Source organism: Myotis lucifugus, unplaced genomic scaffold (assembly GCF_000147115.1).
Source record: "Myotis lucifugus unplaced genomic scaffold, Myoluc2.0 scaffold_247, whole genome shotgun sequence".
NCBI classification, from domain to species: domain Eukaryota; kingdom Metazoa; phylum Chordata; class Mammalia; order Chiroptera; family Vespertilionidae; genus Myotis; species Myotis lucifugus.
The window spans coordinates 1,105,681-1,124,578 of NW_005871295.1; the positions used below are offsets into that span (position 1 = coordinate 1,105,681).

The 18,898-nt window shown below is 38.6% G+C and overlaps 1 protein-coding gene across 11 annotated transcripts in view; it reads right to left on the bottom strand.

Moving 5' to 3' along the window:
* Positions 1-335: 335 nt before the first annotated feature.
* The window catches only part of PTPN4 (protein tyrosine phosphatase, non-receptor type 4), a 206,652-nt gene continuing 188,089 nt past the window's right edge, over positions 336-18,898 (bottom strand). For 9 of the 11 annotated variants that reach the window (XM_014464400.2, XM_023762509.1, XM_023762505.1 and 6 more), the window contains 3 exons: positions 15,075-15,223; positions 12,746-12,881; positions 5,197-5,473 (listed from right to left, as the gene is read on the bottom strand). In XM_014464400.2, coding sequence (XP_014319886.1) covers positions 5,387-5,473; positions 12,746-12,881; positions 15,075-15,223 — 372 coding nt within the window. In that variant the 3' untranslated portion in view covers positions 5,197-5,386. Of the gene's footprint in view, positions 5,474-12,745; positions 12,882-15,074; positions 15,224-18,898 lie in introns of all 11 variants that reach the window. The other 2 variants (XM_023762515.1, XM_014464397.2) reach the window with 1 other exon arrangement.

Here is an 18,898-nt window from a genome sequence, read left to right on the forward strand (position 1 = left end):
TCAACAATGACTGCTCTTATTTTACTAATCTTCACCCGAGGATATTTTTCCATTGATTTTTAGGGAGAGTGGAAGAGAGAGGGAAAGACAGAGAGAAACATCGATGTAAGAGAAACACATCGATGGGCTGCCTTCTGCAGGAGCCCTTGACCAGGGCCAGGGTTCGGGGAGGAGCCTGGACCGGAATCAAACCCGGGAACTTTTGGTCCTCAGGCCAACACTCTATCCACTGAGCCAAACTGGCTAGGGCAATGATTGCTCTTCTTTCTAATGAAATTACATTTTCTTCTAAGATTGCATTTTCTATAATGAAGTGGAATACACGCTTCCTTTCCTTTTTAATCTCACTGACTTTTTTTTTTAAACCAAAGAGTATCCCCATAATTAAGTCATAATTCTCATAACATTGAAAGATACATTCATTTTCTTTACAGCATGAAAGACAAATATCAATTTTTCCTTTTTAAACAATGAAGTAAAAGAAGTTTCAATCTTTTGCCCATAGAAAAATATTTTCTATATCATTTACACCACAAGAGAAAAATTCAACAGTATTTAACTAAAACTTCTATGAGCACAACAAGGTTTTAAAACGTTTTCATTCCTGTATTTGAAATTTTGAAATGTTTCAGGAAGTTAAACATTAGGATTTCTTCCTAAAATTGTAGCTTTTAACTTGAACTATTACTAATACCTTTCACTTTGTAAATTTAAAAAAGATCAGTTTACTTATTTATGCAATGAACCATGTCTAGCCAGTGTTGATGAATTGCACCCCAGTAGATACTACTTCTGGCTGCCCATTTAGCTTGCATTACTAAAATGAAAACAATGAATATTAAACTTTAGAAATCAACAGGAAACTGCCGTAGAAAACATACAAATAAATAGCAGCAAATTTAGATAGGAAACAGGAATAAAATTGGTATTTTCACCAAGATTTTGGAAATAAAATGTCTAATTTCTGACTGAAATAGGGCTTGTTTTTGATAACATTGAAAGGCTTATTGCTACTAAGAATGAAATCTGTATACAATAAAAAATTGTGTTGATGATAGTTGTAGACATTGTAAAGAAAGTTGAATCCCCCAAATTCAATTTAGAGATTCATTTCATGGGCTCTTTATAAAATTGCTGAAATTATCTATTAGCAGTTAGTCCTAAAATGTTTTATTATGTAAATGTGTTTCTACATAACTCTCAAAGAATTTCACAAAATGGTTGCTACAACTTGTGTTGTGATCACACTGAGGCACCAATATCAGTAATTCTGATATTTGATTCAATTAATCCAGTGGATTTCAATTAACATAGCTCTTTTACTTGGAGGAAACAACACACACACACACACATGCTGCAAGAGCAGTGGTGGGATAGTTGAAGCAAACGTGGCGAGTAAGCAGTCCTAATAGAGTCACTTTGTTGATGTGGCAATTACATAAAAGCAAACTGTGGCATAATTTATCTTGGTCTTGTCATGTTATTAAGAGATGTTTATTCCAACAAATATTTACCATAATGTGTAACTCTAAGGGACTTAAATGAAAATTCACCTGAACTACAAAATAATTACAACAAAATAAAAGAGATGTAAACATACCTCACATTACTGTGGTATAAATAATTTTTATGAATTCAAACCTACTTTGGCAACCTTACCGTCAGAATATTTTAAACATTCAAAACACAGATATTAAATAGAACACTGTTAAAAATTCTTGTTTCCTTCTTCTCCCTTCCTGATAAGATTATAAAACAAGTAATGCTACTACATGTTCACATAAATTATTTGATTGCAAGTAGACATATATTCTAAATCTTAGTTTTATGTTTTAAGTGCTTTTAAAAATTAGCCTTCTAATTTGCATTTTAGAATGTTTTTGCACCGCACATATACAGCTTAAATACCTTACAAAAGCTTATGATCTGTCAAGGAAGCATGGCTAGCAAACTGGATCAGGTCCCACTGAGGATCACTTTGAAAAGTCTACTTATTTTCTAAACTAAGTGACATCATAGTGAAACCACTGCCTGAATAGAATTCTTGCGCTGAAACCCTAAAATTCATGAGAATTTATGATAATCACACATGTTGCCTAAAATAACAGAGTGAAATTAGATAAAAGTCTTTCAGGTTCCTTTTAGCTCTAATGTTGTACATGGTACTGCCTGTGGAAACAGGAGGCTTTTGCTCAAATACCTGATTAGATCTGATCAGATCTGCCAACAAATTATCAACAACTATATAGTTAAAATAATCCTTTACCTCTCTTAGAGCATTAGCTTTTGTGAAACACACAAAAGTATCTTATGTGTAATATTAGTACTTGAAACCTTCAAGCAATTGTCTTAATGACTTAACATACCTTTATACATTTGAAGCCAGTTTTTATATATCAGTATACATTTTCTCTTTACTCTTCAAAATGACCAACCCTTTCCCCATCTCCTACTTTCACTAGGAGGCCACGCAAAGGAAATAAAAATAGATGCTGTTACTCTGCGTCTATTTTGAATGAGTGCATTGGCTTAACAAATACTACCAATTCTTTTTGTGAATGTAAAGTCTATTCCAAAATATTTCTCATCCTGTGTACAGAGTGCTGACACAAATCAGATGCTCAAACATACATTTGAAATGAACATCGTAAAACCATCATATAAATCAGAGAGGTTCGCCAATAACTATTTCCATTTGTGAGAGTAACAGTCAACGTTGATTAATTGGGGGGGTGGGGAGTGGAAGGGGAGAGTAGTTTAGATATAAGTAATCTGGCATTTTTATCACTTGATGTTACATGATATGAGTGAAATCTAGACCTACTTGGTGTACCAAAGCTAGGATGATTCTAGAACCCTACATAGATCAATAAACAGGTTAAAAAATTCTTAGGTGTAATGGATAATGTCTTATCTGTTGAGTGAACAGGGAAGCATAATTAGCATATTTTTAAATTTAAGACCCCAATAAATATGCCTTTAAAGAAGAATTTTTTTGTACATAACAATACTGACCGAGAACACCTCTCAGATGAACACTTGATATATGTGGGATTTACAGACTGGCCTTAACGGTTAAAAAAGGCAGCAGTGCTCACTGCCAACAATTATTAGTTAATCTCAGAAGTGTAAACATTAAGCCCTAAAGAACATGCCAACCATGTCACTTATCTGTTTATCTCTATACAACTGTATCTTTTGTTTTTAAATCTGTGGTTGTCATATTCTATCCACATAGAACAGACCAATTTTCTTTTTAATTCATGTGAAAAACTTCCCAGTTTTTAATTATGTAGACCTGAACATGATTTCACTTTTCAACTGATCATCAATCATGTCATAGAGCAGCCTATATTACATTTATCTGTTGGCAGAGAATGGAATGTTCAAATAAAACTACAGCTTATTTACTCTAATACTGTCTTGATTATGAAATTCAGAAATAGATAAGAGAATTTCTCTTAGACATACTGGTTATGTTTACTATTCTTTTTAGAAAACTTAAAATATTTTAATAATAATTTATTTGGTATCTTGGCTATTAATGATTAGGACTTAACTTCCTAAAATTGATTATTATGGATTTTGACTATCTGAAAGAACATCATTTAGATTATACTGAAGATTTTAAAATATACATTTCCCTCCTCATACTAAATGGCATTCCAAAATATCCACCATTCAACTCTAAATTTTATCAATACTATTCTGAAATATTCAGAAAACACCAGTAAAAGTAAATTTCAACAATAATCCATATAAAATAATTGTGTAATTATAACATTTCAATAGGTGAGCAAATTTCCACTTATATTAAAGCAGGGCAATTTTAAAGTTCTATCTCCCTGTAGACTTAAAAATTAAAATAAAAAAACCTGAACAGGAAATTATCCAAGTCCTTAAAGGGCATCAGATCCTCCATCAGGCAGGACAGCCAACAGTCTCCATGAAGTAACATGCTTATAACCTCGTAAGTACATGTAAATTAGAGTAACTTAACGGTATACAAAAATGACCAGAAAAACCCTCATTTCAGTTATTGAGGGATTTCATTTCATTTCAGTTACTGAGGGATTATACTTTGAAATAAGTCAACAATGTTTCATTCCTTGTTTGAAGTATCCTGACTATTAGACTAGTGTGAACAAAATGTGGTATGAACTGAAATGAATGCTGAAGAGTAATAATTCCATTAGTAATAGAAATAAGCCACAACTAAACTGGTCTAACTCTAGCTTAGAGTATCAATATGTTTAACTTTAATGTGCATATTAGATGCCATTTGTAAAGCAAGGGATAAAATAAATATAAATTTGAAGACTAAAGCATCTTTTAACTTGAGCTGCTAAACTGTAACCCTGTCTTTCAGGAAAGGAATGTGCAGATTTAAACAATTCCATAGCAGCAGAGCTCTCACTCAGAAGAACACTAATTACCTTTGCTTCCTGTGACAAAATACAGGGTCTGAGTAAGAAACAGAATTTTCTTACCCTTCTTTGACTGCATAACTCTCAATACAAGAAGTTATTTGCAAATGTGAACTGATTAAAAATGCATAAAAATGTAAGTGTACAGTATACATACATACCTACTAGTGGGTCAAATGAGTGCCTATTCATTAGACATACACAGATGTCTCAAGGCACTTACGGGGTTAAGACATAATACATGCATTCCTTTATATCAAGTACATGAAATCACATGATTTGGAATAAGCCAACCTTAAGGTAAATATGTTACATTATTAAATTCAAGAAAATCTGTAGATTCATATTTATACTTTCTGTAAGATGCTGGTAAATGGACAATGTGCAGCATTTCCTGGGAAAAGCAATTCCACCTTTCTTCTTATGAACAGCAGGTCTCTACAGGGGGAGTGTAGGGAAAGATGTGCTGCATCCATAGGCAGTGTATTGGCTAATATTGAAAATGATATTGCTAAAATTTAAAAAATAAAATCTGGTAATCAAGTAATATAGTAAGTACATGAATCACTGCAAACACCAGAGCTGACTCCTGATGTTTACTTCTTTTTGCTTTCAAAGTACAGGTGTAACAGAGATGATGAGAATTCTGAGCCTTGTCTGTGGCAATTCTTCTGGTAGGGGACTGCATGGCACCACTACAAAATTTCATAAGTTACCCTGAACATACTCAGTTATTCACTATTTGTTCGAAACAAAGCATGAAATAGTCTTTAAACACATGAATTATAGGTTTTGAGAATGACTTTTTTTTAAACATAAAGTGCAACAGTGCTGAAGTTTTCAGTTTTTGTCAGTTCTTCATTTTTTGTTTAGATGCCATTTCCTGCAAGCAGTATTATGGCACAGTGAATATAATTGGAAAGCAGTTTTCTAACACATATTCCAGATTTTTTGCTTTCTTATTTATTTGATGATGTCGTTAAGGGTCTAACAAATCCTTCTTCATAAACTTTCAAAATAGCTTCACATACAAATCTGTATTGACTCTGAAAAATAAAATATGAAAAATAGAATTGATCAGAAAAACTGGAAAATAAAACAAAGAAATGACAAACAAGTCACTTGACTTGCTTATAAAAAAAATACAAAGTAAAACAGCACAGGGATACCATTCTTCATGAACAGACTAACAAAAAATAACAGTCAGACAACATATTTTGTTGGCAAACTCCCTCATGCATTGCTAATATTCCTAGCATTGCCACAATCTCTATGGATGGCAATTTGGCAGCATCTAACAAAATTACATTAATTTATCTATTGACCCAGCAATCCTACTTTTAGGAATCTATCAAAGATAAATTAGAAAAAGATATTTAAAACATATATTCATAAGTGAGGCTAATATATTATTTATAATAATTAAAAAGTAAAAGCGATCCACTTGCCATCAGGAAAGGGCCTGGTGAGTAATCTGTGGCACATCCTCACAGTGGATACGATGTAGTGGGGGAGGAAGAAAAGTCTAAAGATTACTATAGAATGATTCCAGGATATGTTAAGTAAAAACAGCAAGGTAGAGAAAACGGCATATAATATGTTATTTTTATAAAAGAAAGGAGGATATAAAGATCTCTCAATATACGGGGTGGGGCAAAAGTAGGTTTACAGTTGTGAGTACACAAAACACAGGGTTTATTCTTGTATTATAAAAGCAAGGGAAGGATATATTATTAAAAAAATGATTTCCTATAAAAGGAAGAAAAAAATAAGGTGCAGGAGAAGGCTAGAGACTAGACTTCATTGAATACACTTCCTTCTTTTACAGATTTTACTTTGGAACCATATAAATATACCCCATAATTAAACCAATTAAAAAAAATCTACAAATTGAAAATAACATGAACAAATCAATGTGTATATCTAGTTGATGGCAGAACTAAACAGAAAGAAGCTATATCAAGGGACTTTGAAACAGTAATTTGTCTGTATATCTTTTGTAGAATATATCCGAAAAGCACTGTAGAAAAAAATTTGTTATGTTCAGTAACCATACTGTCGGTGGTAGTTGTGTTAGTTTAGTTGTTCTGAGACTGTTCTTGTATAATCAACTTAAAACAAATGGGTATTTGTGATATTTTAAGTCTTTCATCGCTGGTTTTGTAGAGAACCAACATTTTTGTTAAAGAAGAAAGGTGGTAAAGATGTAAGGTAGAAGACATTAAGTAAAAATACTGTGCTCCTGAATTTGTATTGGGAACACCAGTATTAATTCATAAGTTTGTTTTCCTACTTCTGGCTATTGAAGATTTCTACAGACAAATACCAACACTAACCCAAAAGCAACAGGAAACCTTAGTGCTCACAGGTGCTCCCTAATATAATTTCTCAATAAAAAGAACCAGTACTTTTTGGAGAAATTACAGATTCTAAGTTTGGGGCAGAAAGTGTACAAAGCTGGAGCCTAGTTATCTTTATTGATGACTAGAGGCCCGGTGCACAGGTGGGATCCCTCAGCCTGGCCTGCAGGGATCAGGCTGAAACCGACTCTCCGACATCCCCCACGGGGTCCTGGATTGTGAGGGTGGTTCTCGGGTGACACAGTCTGCAATTGGGCTCCCTCCTCTCTGGTTCCAGGTGCGTCACCTGAGAACCGCAGCTCCTGCGTTGAGCGCCTGCCCCCTGGTGGTTAGTGCATGTCATAACTACTGGTTGGAGCATCTGTCCCCTGGTGGTCATTGCATGTCATAACTACCGGTTGGACGGTCGTTTAGGCTTTTATATCCTATACTAGAGGCCCGGTGCACAAAAATTTGTGCACTCGGGGGGGAGGGAGGGGTCCCTCAGCCCGGCCTGTGCCCTCTCGCAGTCTGGGACCCCTCGGGGGATGACCACCTGCTGGGTTAGGCCTGCTCCCTGGGGGATTGGGCCTAAGCTGGCAATAAGACATCTCTGTGGCAGCCCGGCAGCCCTCGGGGGATGTCCACTTGCCAGCGGGGAGCAGACCTAAGCTGCAGTCAGACATCCTTAGCGCTGCTGAGGAGGCAGGAGAGGCTCCCACCACCACCGCTGTACTGGCAGCCATCAGCCTGGCTTGTGGCTGAGCAGAGGTCCCCCATGTGGGAGTGCACTGACCACCAGAGGGCAGCTCCTGCATTGAGCGTCTGCCCCCTGGTGGTCAGTGTGTGTCATAGTGACCAGTCATTCCCAGTCTTTCTGCTGTTAGGGTCAGTTTGCATATTACCCTTTTACTATATAGGATAGAGGCCTGGTGCACGGGTGGGGGCCGGCTGGTTTGCCCTGAAGGGTGTCCCGGATCAGGGTGGGGGTCCCGCTTGGGTGCCTGGCCAGCCTGGGTGAGGGGCTGATGGCTGTTTGCAGCTGGTCACACCCCCTTCAGTGTGGGGGTCCCCACTGGGGTGCCTGGCCAGCCTGGATGAGGGGCTGATGGCTGTTTTCAGGCTGGCCACACCCCCTTCAGAGTGGGGGTCCTCACAGGGGTGCCTGGCCAGTCTGGGTGAGGGGCTGAGGGCTGTTTTCAGGCTGGCCTGCGACTGAAGCTCCCAGCCTCTCCTTTTTTTCTTTTTTTTAATTCTGGGATTTATTTACCTTCTATAATTGAAACTCTGTTGCCGTCACTGGCGCTCCCAGCTCTGAGGCCGAGGCTGGCTGAAAGCAGGTATCTGGGGTTTGTTTGGCTTCTATAATTGAAACTTTGTTGCTGTCCTGCTCGCTCCAGCTCTGAGGCTGCGACTGACTGAAAGCAGGTATCTGGGGTTTGTTTAGCTTCTATAATTGAAACTTTGTTGCTTTTGGAGCTGTTGCTTTCGGAGCTCAGAGTAGGCCACGGCAGGCGGGGAACCTTGGCTTCCTCCATCACTGGAGCAAGCAAACCTCCTGCTCACTTCAGCTGCGTGGCTGCCGGCCGCCATCTTGGTTGGCAGTTAATTTGCATTACTCGCTGATTAGCCAATGGGAAGCGTAGTGGAGGTACGGTTAATTACCCTTTTTGTCTTTTATTAGATAGGATAATAAAACGGTAATATGCAAATTGACCCCAAGGGCGGAACTACCAGGAATGACTGGTTGCTATGATGTGCACTGACCACCAGGGGGCAGACGCTCAATGCAAGAGCTGCCCCCTGGTGGTCAGTGCGCTTCCACAGGGTGAGCTCTGCTCAGCCATAAGCTGGGCTGAAGGCTGCGAGTGCAGCGGGTGGAGGGAGCCTCTCCCACCTCCTCGGCAGTGCTAAGGATGTCCGACTGTGGTTTAGTCCCGCTCCCTTGGGGGAGCGGGACTAAGCCACAGTCGGACATCCTCCGAGGGGTCCTGGACTGTGAGAGGATGCCAGCTGGGCTGAGGGACCCTCCTGAGTGCACGAATTTTCATGCACCGGGCCTCTAGTATATAGATAAGGAAGCTATCTAAGTTACTAGGGTCTTGACAGAAAGGCCCAGCAGCCAAGCTGAATAGGGTTCTGCTCCCACTGGCCCCAAATGGAACAATTTAGGCATTGTTAAGAAAAATAACTACAATGGATTGAAACATCACATATGTACAGATCCATGATTTAAAAATAATGCCAAAACAGACAAAGTAAGTGGTAACCACTGGGAGAGGGAAGTGAACCAACTAATTATATTAAAAACTTTACAAATAAAGGGAAAGCATCAAGTATTTATCTTGCCTTTCCTATATAGATAGTACCACTGGTTAACCCAATAGCTGATGACAAGTTCCTCCTTAAAAAAGGATTCCAGCCATTAATAAGTAAGGAAGAACAGAATGCTATCATTTAGAAAGCCCAATGAATGCTGCTAACATCACACAAAAAAACCACAGACATTATGGGCCTCTTATAGGAAGAACACAATACCATCTAAGCTGTTCAAGCATATAGATACAGTTACCACTTCTAGAAAATGCAGTGAAACCTCGAAAAAACAGACTAATTCGGGCGAGGGAGTGTCCGTTAAAGCTGAAAGTCTGTTATATGATAAAGTATGTTTTCTGAATGTGTATGTTAAAAATTTGACAAATTAGTTAACCTGTTTTTACTTACGTAGACATGTTTGTGCAATTAAAAATAAGTGTGTATGAAAAGTTTAATTTCACAGAAGTTTTCTATATGTATTTCTATATTACAGTAATTGTTAAATTTATACCGAATAGGTCTATAAGTGCGTGCATGTACCAATCACCTTGAGTAAACAAATGACCACATCTAGAGTGTAGCTTAGTGTATGTGGGAACATGGGGGCATAAATTAAAACTGCTGCAGAAGCCCTGGCTGGTTTTGCTCAGTGGATAGAGCGTCAGCCTGCAGAGTGAAGGAACCCGGGTTTGATTAGAGTCAAGGCACATACCTTGGCTGCAGGCTCAGTCCCTGGCCCTGGTCAGAGCTTGTGTGGCAGGCAACCAATCAATGTGTCTCTCTCACATTGATGTTTCTGTGTGTTTCTCTCCCTCCCTTCCATTCTCTCTAAAAATCAATGGAAAAATATCCTTGGGTGAGGATTAACAAAAAACTAAAACACAAAAACAAACAAAAACTGCTGCAGAATGTCCAATGACAACATAACCAATTACCATGAGCAATGTGGTGTGATCACATGCTAATGACTCGCTGAACATTGTTCATGAGCAGTGACTCTTAGATTTAAATATGTAGACTACAGTTGTAGATATGTAATATTTACTTATGTTAGTGACATTACTAGTGCTTTTTCCAACATATGGTTTATTAACTAAAATTTGTAAAAACAGTGAATTACTAACAAAAAACTTGTTAATTATAAGCAAATCTTGGTTAAAAGCATTTTAAAATTAATAGGATGTTAATTTTCACATATGACATATGGCATATGACATATGACATATGGACTGGAAATTTTGTCTGTTAAATCTGAGGTCTGTTAAACTGAGGTCTGCAAATGAGGGTTTACTGTGGGAAACTATGTAGCACAAACCACCTGACTTGGTCATCAAATAAATGGTGAGAAACAAGAAAAAAGATGTTTGTGGAAGCTATACATTAAACGATTTTGGAGACATATAAACTAATCAAAATGTGTGAACCACATCTGAAACCTGATTTTACATATAATGCAAAAACAAAACTCATTAAGTATGGTATGATCCAGCAATTTGACTTCCATGCATATATTAAAAAAAATTGAAAGCAGGGTCTCAAAGAGATATGCATATACATCCATGTGCATAACAGCATTATTTGCAATCACCAAGAGGTGGAAACAACCCAAATGTCCATTGACAGGTCAGAGAATAAACAAAATGTGGTCTATACACACAATGAAGTATTTTTAGCCTTAAAAGAAAGGAAATTCTGACACATGCTAAAACCTGGATGAACCTTAAAGATATTATGCTAAGTGAAATAAGCCAATTACAAAAAGATAAAGCCTGTATGATTGTACGTATATGAGGTATCTAGAAAGTCAAATCATAAAAACAGAAAGTAAAATGGTGGTTACCAGGAACTGGGAGGAGAGGGGATGACAAGTTGTTGTTTAAGGGGTAGAGTTTTAGTTTGCAAGATGAAAAATTTTAGAGATTGGCTATAATTGTGTGAATATACTTAAGGCTACTGAACTGTACACTTAAAAATTGTTGTTTTATGTTGTGTACTTTACCACAATTAAAAATAAAAAAAATCCATTATGTGTGAATATAGATACAAAAACCTCTAGAAAATACTAGCAAAACAAATGAATCAACATATTAAAAGAATTATACACTATCTTCAAGTAAGATTTACCCCAGAAATGAAAGGTTAGTTTAATATCCAAAAATCAATCAACGTAATAGACAGTAATAAAATGAAATACAAAATCCACATGATCATCTCAATAGACCCAGAAAAAGCATTTGACAAAATTGAATACCTTTTCATGATGAAATACTCAATGGTCTTGTAACAGAGGAAACTTTGTCAACTTGCTAAAGGGCATTTTCATAAACCCTTTATATATTATGCTAATTAAAAGAAGCCAATTACAAAGACCAAACTATATGATTCCTTCATATGAAAGGTCCAGAATAGTAAACTTATAGAGACAAAGTAGATGAGTGGGTGCCTAGGGCTGGGCCAGGGGAGATTGGGGAAGGTATGAAGGAAGATAGGTATAAAGTTTCTTTTTGGGGTGATGAAACATTCTAAAATCAGATAGTAATGAAGGTTGTAAAACTGTGATATACTAAAAACAATTGAAGTGTAAACTTTAAAAGGGTGAATTTTATGGTATGTGAATTACATTTCAATACAGTTAATTCTAAAATTTAAAAATTATTAACTATATGAGACAACTGGAAGTTTGAATACTGTTATTTGATAATATTAAGGAATTACTTGTTATTATACTTGGATGTGATACTGGTATTGTGATTTTGTTTAGAAGGAAAAATACTTCTTATCTATTTGGGATACATATTAAAATATTTATAGACAAAATTATATGACGTCTAGATTTGCTTCAAATATGGAGAGTAGGTGGCAGTATAGATTAAACAATATGGCAAATGTTGCTGGACCTGAGTACTCAACATACTAGTAGTGTTAATTATATTGTCTACTTGTGTATATTGGAAATTTTTTATAATTTAAAGGTAAAAAAAGGCACTTACTAGGTCATATATGTCAATTCACTTCAGTAAGTTTAATGCTAACATTCCACAATGGCTTACTATAAAAAGTTATCTTAACATTAACTCTAAAACTCCATGATTCCCCTGTGATCTTGAAACATTATTCAGAGTCAGTGTGGAATTTCTATGATTTTTCTTGTTGCAATTTAAGTTCTTATATAAAAGAGAAAGGCATTTTGCCACAGCTGTGTCACAGAGCAGGTCTATCAAGAGTCTCTAAGTCAGGGACACTCTCATTCTCAGCATTCCCCCTGACTAAGTAATACAGGGCAAGTTCCTCTGAGCCTGTCTAAACACTCAAAAATTATCATCTAGAGTGGCGTTGACAAACATTTTCTGTAAAAGACCAGACAGTAAATATTTTAGGTTTTTCAGAACATATGGTGTCCGTAGCAATTTCTCAACTTTGCTATTATAGTGTGAAAGCAGGCATAAGTAATATATAAACAAATGAGCATGGCTGTATTCCAATAAAACTCTATTTACAAAAACAAGTGGAAGGCCAGACTTGGCTCACAGGCAGTATTTGACAAACTCCTTTGTTAGAAGTTATTAGCTCCTGGCAGGATATTAAAAAGCTATGAATATGGTTTAGAATATACACTGTTAACAAAAATCATCATGTTGAGAATGCATGAAGTACAGTACTTACAGGTGTCTGGATCATCATGGCTCGTTGATCTCTCATTGTTCTTACAATGTCTAGTGGATAAACTGGTTGGTTGCATTCAATGAGACACATGGCTGTTTCCATAGTAATCAAAACCCCAGTTCTTCCAATCCCAGCACTGAAAAAGGCAAATATGGGGCAAGGTATTACTGATACTATTCTGTTAAATTTCGTGGATTTTGTGCAGAAAATTAAAGTTTCGAATCATAAAACAGAACAATTTGATTTAATGTTTATAAGTACTGCGCACTAACCGATTGCGCCACTGGAGCTCCTGATTTAATGTTTAATATTATGAAAGTAGCAAGCCAACTAGAAATATTTTCAAAATTGACAAAAATCTCACACAATACAGATTAAAATGGTTTATATCAACACTATCCCCCATAATTAGCTGTAAAAAATACTATTTTAAAAGTTACATTTCAGTTTTTAAAATATGAACAAGATATAATAGCTTATTGGAGCAACTCAACTTTACAATGAAAAATAATAGAGGAAGGGATCCAAGATGGCAATGGAGTAAGTAGAAGATACACCCAGGACCTAATTGGAAGTAGAACTAAAATACAGAATTATAACCTGAGTCACCAACTGAAGACTAGCTGAATAGAAGGCTTATAACCAAAGATTTACAGAAGAAGCCAATGGAGACTGGTAGGAAGTGCAGTGTGTGTGGAGGTGTGAAAGGGCTGGCCCCAATCCCACAGGCAGTGGCTGAGGTTCTGGAGGAATATCTCAGCTGCAGGATGTTTCCCCTGATAAGTGTGGGATCTCAAGTCCAACCCTGGCTCCCCAGCCCAAAGCACCAGAGCCTGGAAGAGGCACACACATAACATCTGGTTGTGAGTGGCAGCGGGATTTCTGTTTCCACCAGGGAGAGATGGAGTCCATGGAGTCCCCTAAAAACTCAGGAGCTGTCTTAAAGGGCCAACATGCATAATTTTGTTTATAGCCACTCACTCTAGCTCTGGCCACTCACCTAGGGAGAGAAAAACAGATGAGTCATGTGAGGAGAGACTGGGGTTTGTGGCTCTGGGGACAGAGCTGAGGGAACAATTGCTAGGACCCCTTGTGCTAAGTCACTGTACTGCATGCAGACGCCATCTTTCTTGGGTGGAACATGCCTCTCCATGCAGCATCAGCTTGGGGAAAGCAACTGCCCCACCCTCTGGTCTTCCTGTTGAACCACCCTACGGAGCTTCTGCTCTGCTAAGGATTCAATGGCTTGGGCCATGAGAGGTCTGGCCAATTCAAGGGATGTCAGTGATTGAGTTGTATGACTTAGGGGTGGGGGCCATTCCCTCCCCCCTTTCCTGTGATCCTGACCAGCACCTTCCCCTCACGGTAGATCCTCTAGCCCCACTCTCTAAGCTCCTGGAGTTCCCATCCTCTTGACTCTTGGTGGTCCCAGTCTGCTGAGGTCTGGGCAGAATCCAGGACAGAATTGTGTGGCTCTGGGGTAGGGGCCAAACCCTCCAACTTCCCCCAAACCTGAACAGCATCCCCCCATCTCTTGACTCCCAGTGGCCCCTTCCTGCTGAGATCAGGCTCCTGGCAGAATCTGGGGCAGACTGAGTTGCAATGGCTCTAGGAAAGAGGAAAATTTCCCCTCATATACTCGACTGGTGCACACCTTCCCTTCACACAGCCAGCTTCAGACAACACCAGAGCAGGATTCAATTAGCTTCATAAGTAGCATATCCAAAGGTAGGTCTTGGCAGGCAGCAAACCCTGCTGAGGTGAACTCTACTTCATGTGGTCAGCACCTGCCAGCAGCCCATACACTGTGGTTAGGGTTGATCTTCACAGTCAGCCTGAGGGTTGATCCCACACATGAATGGGCCAATAGCAATCAAAAATCAATTACAACAGGAGGACTTATCCTGTGATGGTATTGGGTAGGTAGGGCCATTCCAAGAGAGGTGAGAGAGCTCAGCAAATGTGCTGAGGGGGGCCATAGGCCAGCAAGGAGTACCTTGCTGGGAGGGGGAAAACTAAATCTAATGCCTACATTATTGTATTTCATCAAGTCTAAGATACCATCAATCGTATAATAAATCCCATTTTCAGAGATGTTTAACTGTAAAAATGACAAGCTTCTAACAGTCAGTGCAATAAAGTATTTTTACTTCTTATTATAAACTTTCTGCCAATCATATTGGAACATACCCTTTGCTTTCTACCTTCAGAGCACACTTTTGAGTTCCTTCTAATTATAGTAAAAGTTACAACTTAAGGACAAAATAAAATACATACTCCCCTTTAAAAATGTCAGCTATTCAAGCATAGAAGACAGAAAATAGAATACCTGCAATGAACAACAACAGGTTCTTCCTTGCCGGCCCTCTTATTTCGTACGTGACAAACAAAATCCAGAAAGTCACTGGAATCATCAGGGACACCATGGTCAGGCCAGGCTGTGTACTGGATCTGAGTGAGTTGACGACTCTCATTTTTCTAAGTGTAAAAGAAAAATTATGCACTTTGATTTAGGAATTATCTTTAAAATATAAATAAATATTCATATAATTTTAATTTTAGAAGAAAAGTAAAAGAAACTACTCTCACTACCTCTACCCAAAGTAATACATATGCACAATAAAACCCAAAATTTCAATAAAAAAGAAAGAAACCATTTTATAGAAACAGTTGTATCCATTTAAGTATCTGCTGCTGGATCATTCCTCTTCTTATAACTCAATTTCTATATTTGTAAAGTATGTTTCAAGATGATAATCAAGTAAACAGGCAAAGACAAGTTCTAGAAAAACATTTAAAGAAAACTAAAGAACTGTTGGATGAACAAATATGGTAAAATAAAAACATTTTTTATAAACAAAGTTGAGCTAATCCTAAAAAATAAGTGAAATCATGGAAATCAGGAAAATAAATTTTCAAAATGAATGTAGATTAAAAACTGAAGATCAAAAAAAAACACAAAGTCAAATCGGGGCTTAATTCTTTTTGGGAGCCAGGAGTTGGTAGAAGAGAGAATAAGATTTTGGATTTATACATCTTGACTCTGTCTGTTAAGGTATTTAACATTTCAGAACCTCACTTTCTTCAGTTAAAATGAAACAACATCTACACCTCAAAGGGAGAGTCTTATGTTGAAAGGATTCTAGAAGAGAAATTGCAAATCTCCCAATCAGCTGTTTGGAATCTTATGCTCAATAATAGATAGTTATAGTCATTCAACAATATGAAATCTGGTTACTGTCATTTACATTAAAGGGCATTTCCAGAAAAGACCATGAAAATAAAAATTAATTAAGAAAATGATCGATATGCCCAGCTGGTGTGGCTCATGGTTGAGTGTCAATCTATGAACCAGGAGGTCATGGTTCGATTATGGTCAGGGCACATGCCAGGGTTGCAGGCTCGATCCCCACTAGGAGGTGTGCAGGAGGCAGCTGATCAATGATTCTCAACATTGATGTTTCTATTTCTCTCTTCTCTCCCTTCCTATCTGAAATCAATAAAAATATATTTTAAAAAAAGAAAGGAACTGATAAAAGAATCCATGATACCCCAGTATAATGTGATAACTAATTTTTCAGAATCCTTAACAATATAGAATGAATGAAAAGCATCTAATATATATAGACTACTTTTGATTACTATTAAAAAAAAAAAAAGAATTTGCCCTGGCCTGTGTTTCTCATTGGTTAGAGCGTCAGCCTGTGTACTGAAGGGTCACAGGTCTGATTCCTGGTCAGGGCACATACCTGGGTTGCAGGTTTTATCCACAGCATGGGCCAGGGAGAGTGAGGGAGGCAACCAATCGCTTTATCTCAAGACACATTGATGTTTTTCTCTCTCTCCCTTTCTCCCCCTCCCCCTTCTACTCTCTCTAAGTCAATGGAAAAAATATCCTTGGGTGAGGATTAACAAAAAAAAAGGGGGGTGGGGGTGGGTGGGGATTTAATGGTATCAATAACCTATAAGAATGGGTCATGTAAAAATCATATTTTAATTAGTTTTGAGAAAGTGTTTGTCTCTGTCTCTCCATCCAAGTAGGTATGTGTTTATATGGTAGGAAATTTATTTTCTTTCTTTTTGTTTTTTCCTCCCATAATTTTTTTGGTAATCTTTATTGTTCAGATTATTTCAGATGTTCTCTTTTTTCCCCCATAGTTCCCCTCCATCTAGTTTCCACCCCACCCAGGTCCTTGTCACCCACTGTCCACGTGCACAGGTACTGCATACATGCATATAAGGTCTTTGTCCAAGGAGAGAAACCAAGATGGCGGCATAGGTAAACACCTGAAATTGCTGCCTCGCACAACCACTTCAAAAATACAACTAAAAGACAAAACAGACATCATCCAGAACCACAGAAGGCTGGCTGAGTGGAAATTCTACAACTAGAAGGAAAGAGAAAAGCACACTGAGACTCAGAGGAGGTGCGGAAGTAAAGTGCAGAGGTACGGAGGCTTGAGCGTGTGCGGAAAGGTGCTGGCAATGGAGGACGCCGGTGTCTTTTGCAATCGGGAGGGAGGCACAAGCTCCCGACGGCCCTGACTCCAGTTCCGGGCGAGTCTCTGGGGACCCAGACTCATACGGGGAGAAACTGGACTGTCTGGCAGCGGGCGGAACTCGAGGGCGGCTTTCTCTCAGAGGTGTTTGCAGCGATTACTGGGACACTGAGACCCGGGGCCTCTTAGGGCAGGACTGAGGATCAGCCATAGCTGTTTGCTCCGCCCTGTTGATTCCCTGAGACCCCCGCCCCACCCAAGCTGTGCGCAGAGGCTTTTGCATATGAATGGGCTGGCCCTTTGAGATCTAAAATTACCTAACAAACTGCAGCTGGGTCAGAGAGAACCAGAACATCCAAAAGAAGGCCCAAGGCCCCACAGCAGCTTGCATTGCTTCACAGCTGGGCCTCATCTGGGCACCTCCAAAACCCAAACAAGGAAGAGGAACCTACAGATCTCTTCATAGCTGCTGCTGTGTAGCCTCAGGCAGAGGCTAAATTAGCACCTCCTTAGAGATCCAAGAGCCTGTGTACCCAGTGGTCAGATTGAGACCATCCAGATTACAACTCCTCAGATCCATAAGGGACACACTCAGGGGGCAGACTCAGTGAGCACCAAAGCCCCACTGAAGCAAGGCTCGCCCCATAAGGGTGTCTTCAGCACAGAAGTTCTCCCACTGTAGACACAGCTGATTCTCACAGCCAATTGGCCTGGAGGTCAATTCCTCCCAGTGATAACTACAACAATCAAGGCTTAACTACAACAAGACTACAACAAGACTGTGCACACAGCCCACAAAGGGGTGCACCAAGAGTGTCCACCCCAGGTAATTGGGGAGGCTGAGCCACTGGACCCTATAGGACACCTAGCACAGAAAGCCACTCTATCAACACAGGGAAGCATAAAAAATGCAGAGACAAAGAAACAGGTCACAAATGACAGAAATGGAGGAAAGCAAACTATTGGATGTAGAGTTCAAAACCACGGTTATAAGGTTTTTCAAGAATTTTCTAGAAACTGCCAATAAATTTAGTGAGACCCTTGAGGATATGAAAAAGGACCAACTAGAAATTAAGCATACACTGACTGAAATAAAGAATAATATACAGAGATCCAACAGCAAACAAGAGGATCCCAAGAATCAAGTCAAAGATTTGAAATACGAGGAAGTAAAAAACAACCAACCGGAAAAGCAAAAAGAAAAAAAGAATCCAAAAATATCAAGATAGTGTAAGGAGCCTCTGGGACAACTTCAAGCGTCCCAACATCCGAATTATAGGAGTGCCAGAAGAAGAGAGAGAGCAAGATATTGAAAACCTATTTGAAGAAATAATGACAGAAAACTTCCCCTACCTGGTGAAAGAAATAGACATACAAGTCCCAGGAAGCGCAGAGAACCCCAAACAAAAGGAATCCAAAGAGGACCACACCAAGACACATCATAATTATAATGCCAAGGGCAAAAGACAAAGAGAAAAATCTTTAAAGCAGCAAGAGAAAGACAGCTCAGTTTACCTACTAGGGGAGGACCCATAACAACTGTCAGCTGGATTTTCTCACAAGAAACTATGCCAGGCCCAGAAGGGGATGGGCAAGAGAATATTCAATGTGTGGAATACCAAGAAACGTACCACGCAGACTACTTTTTCCCCAG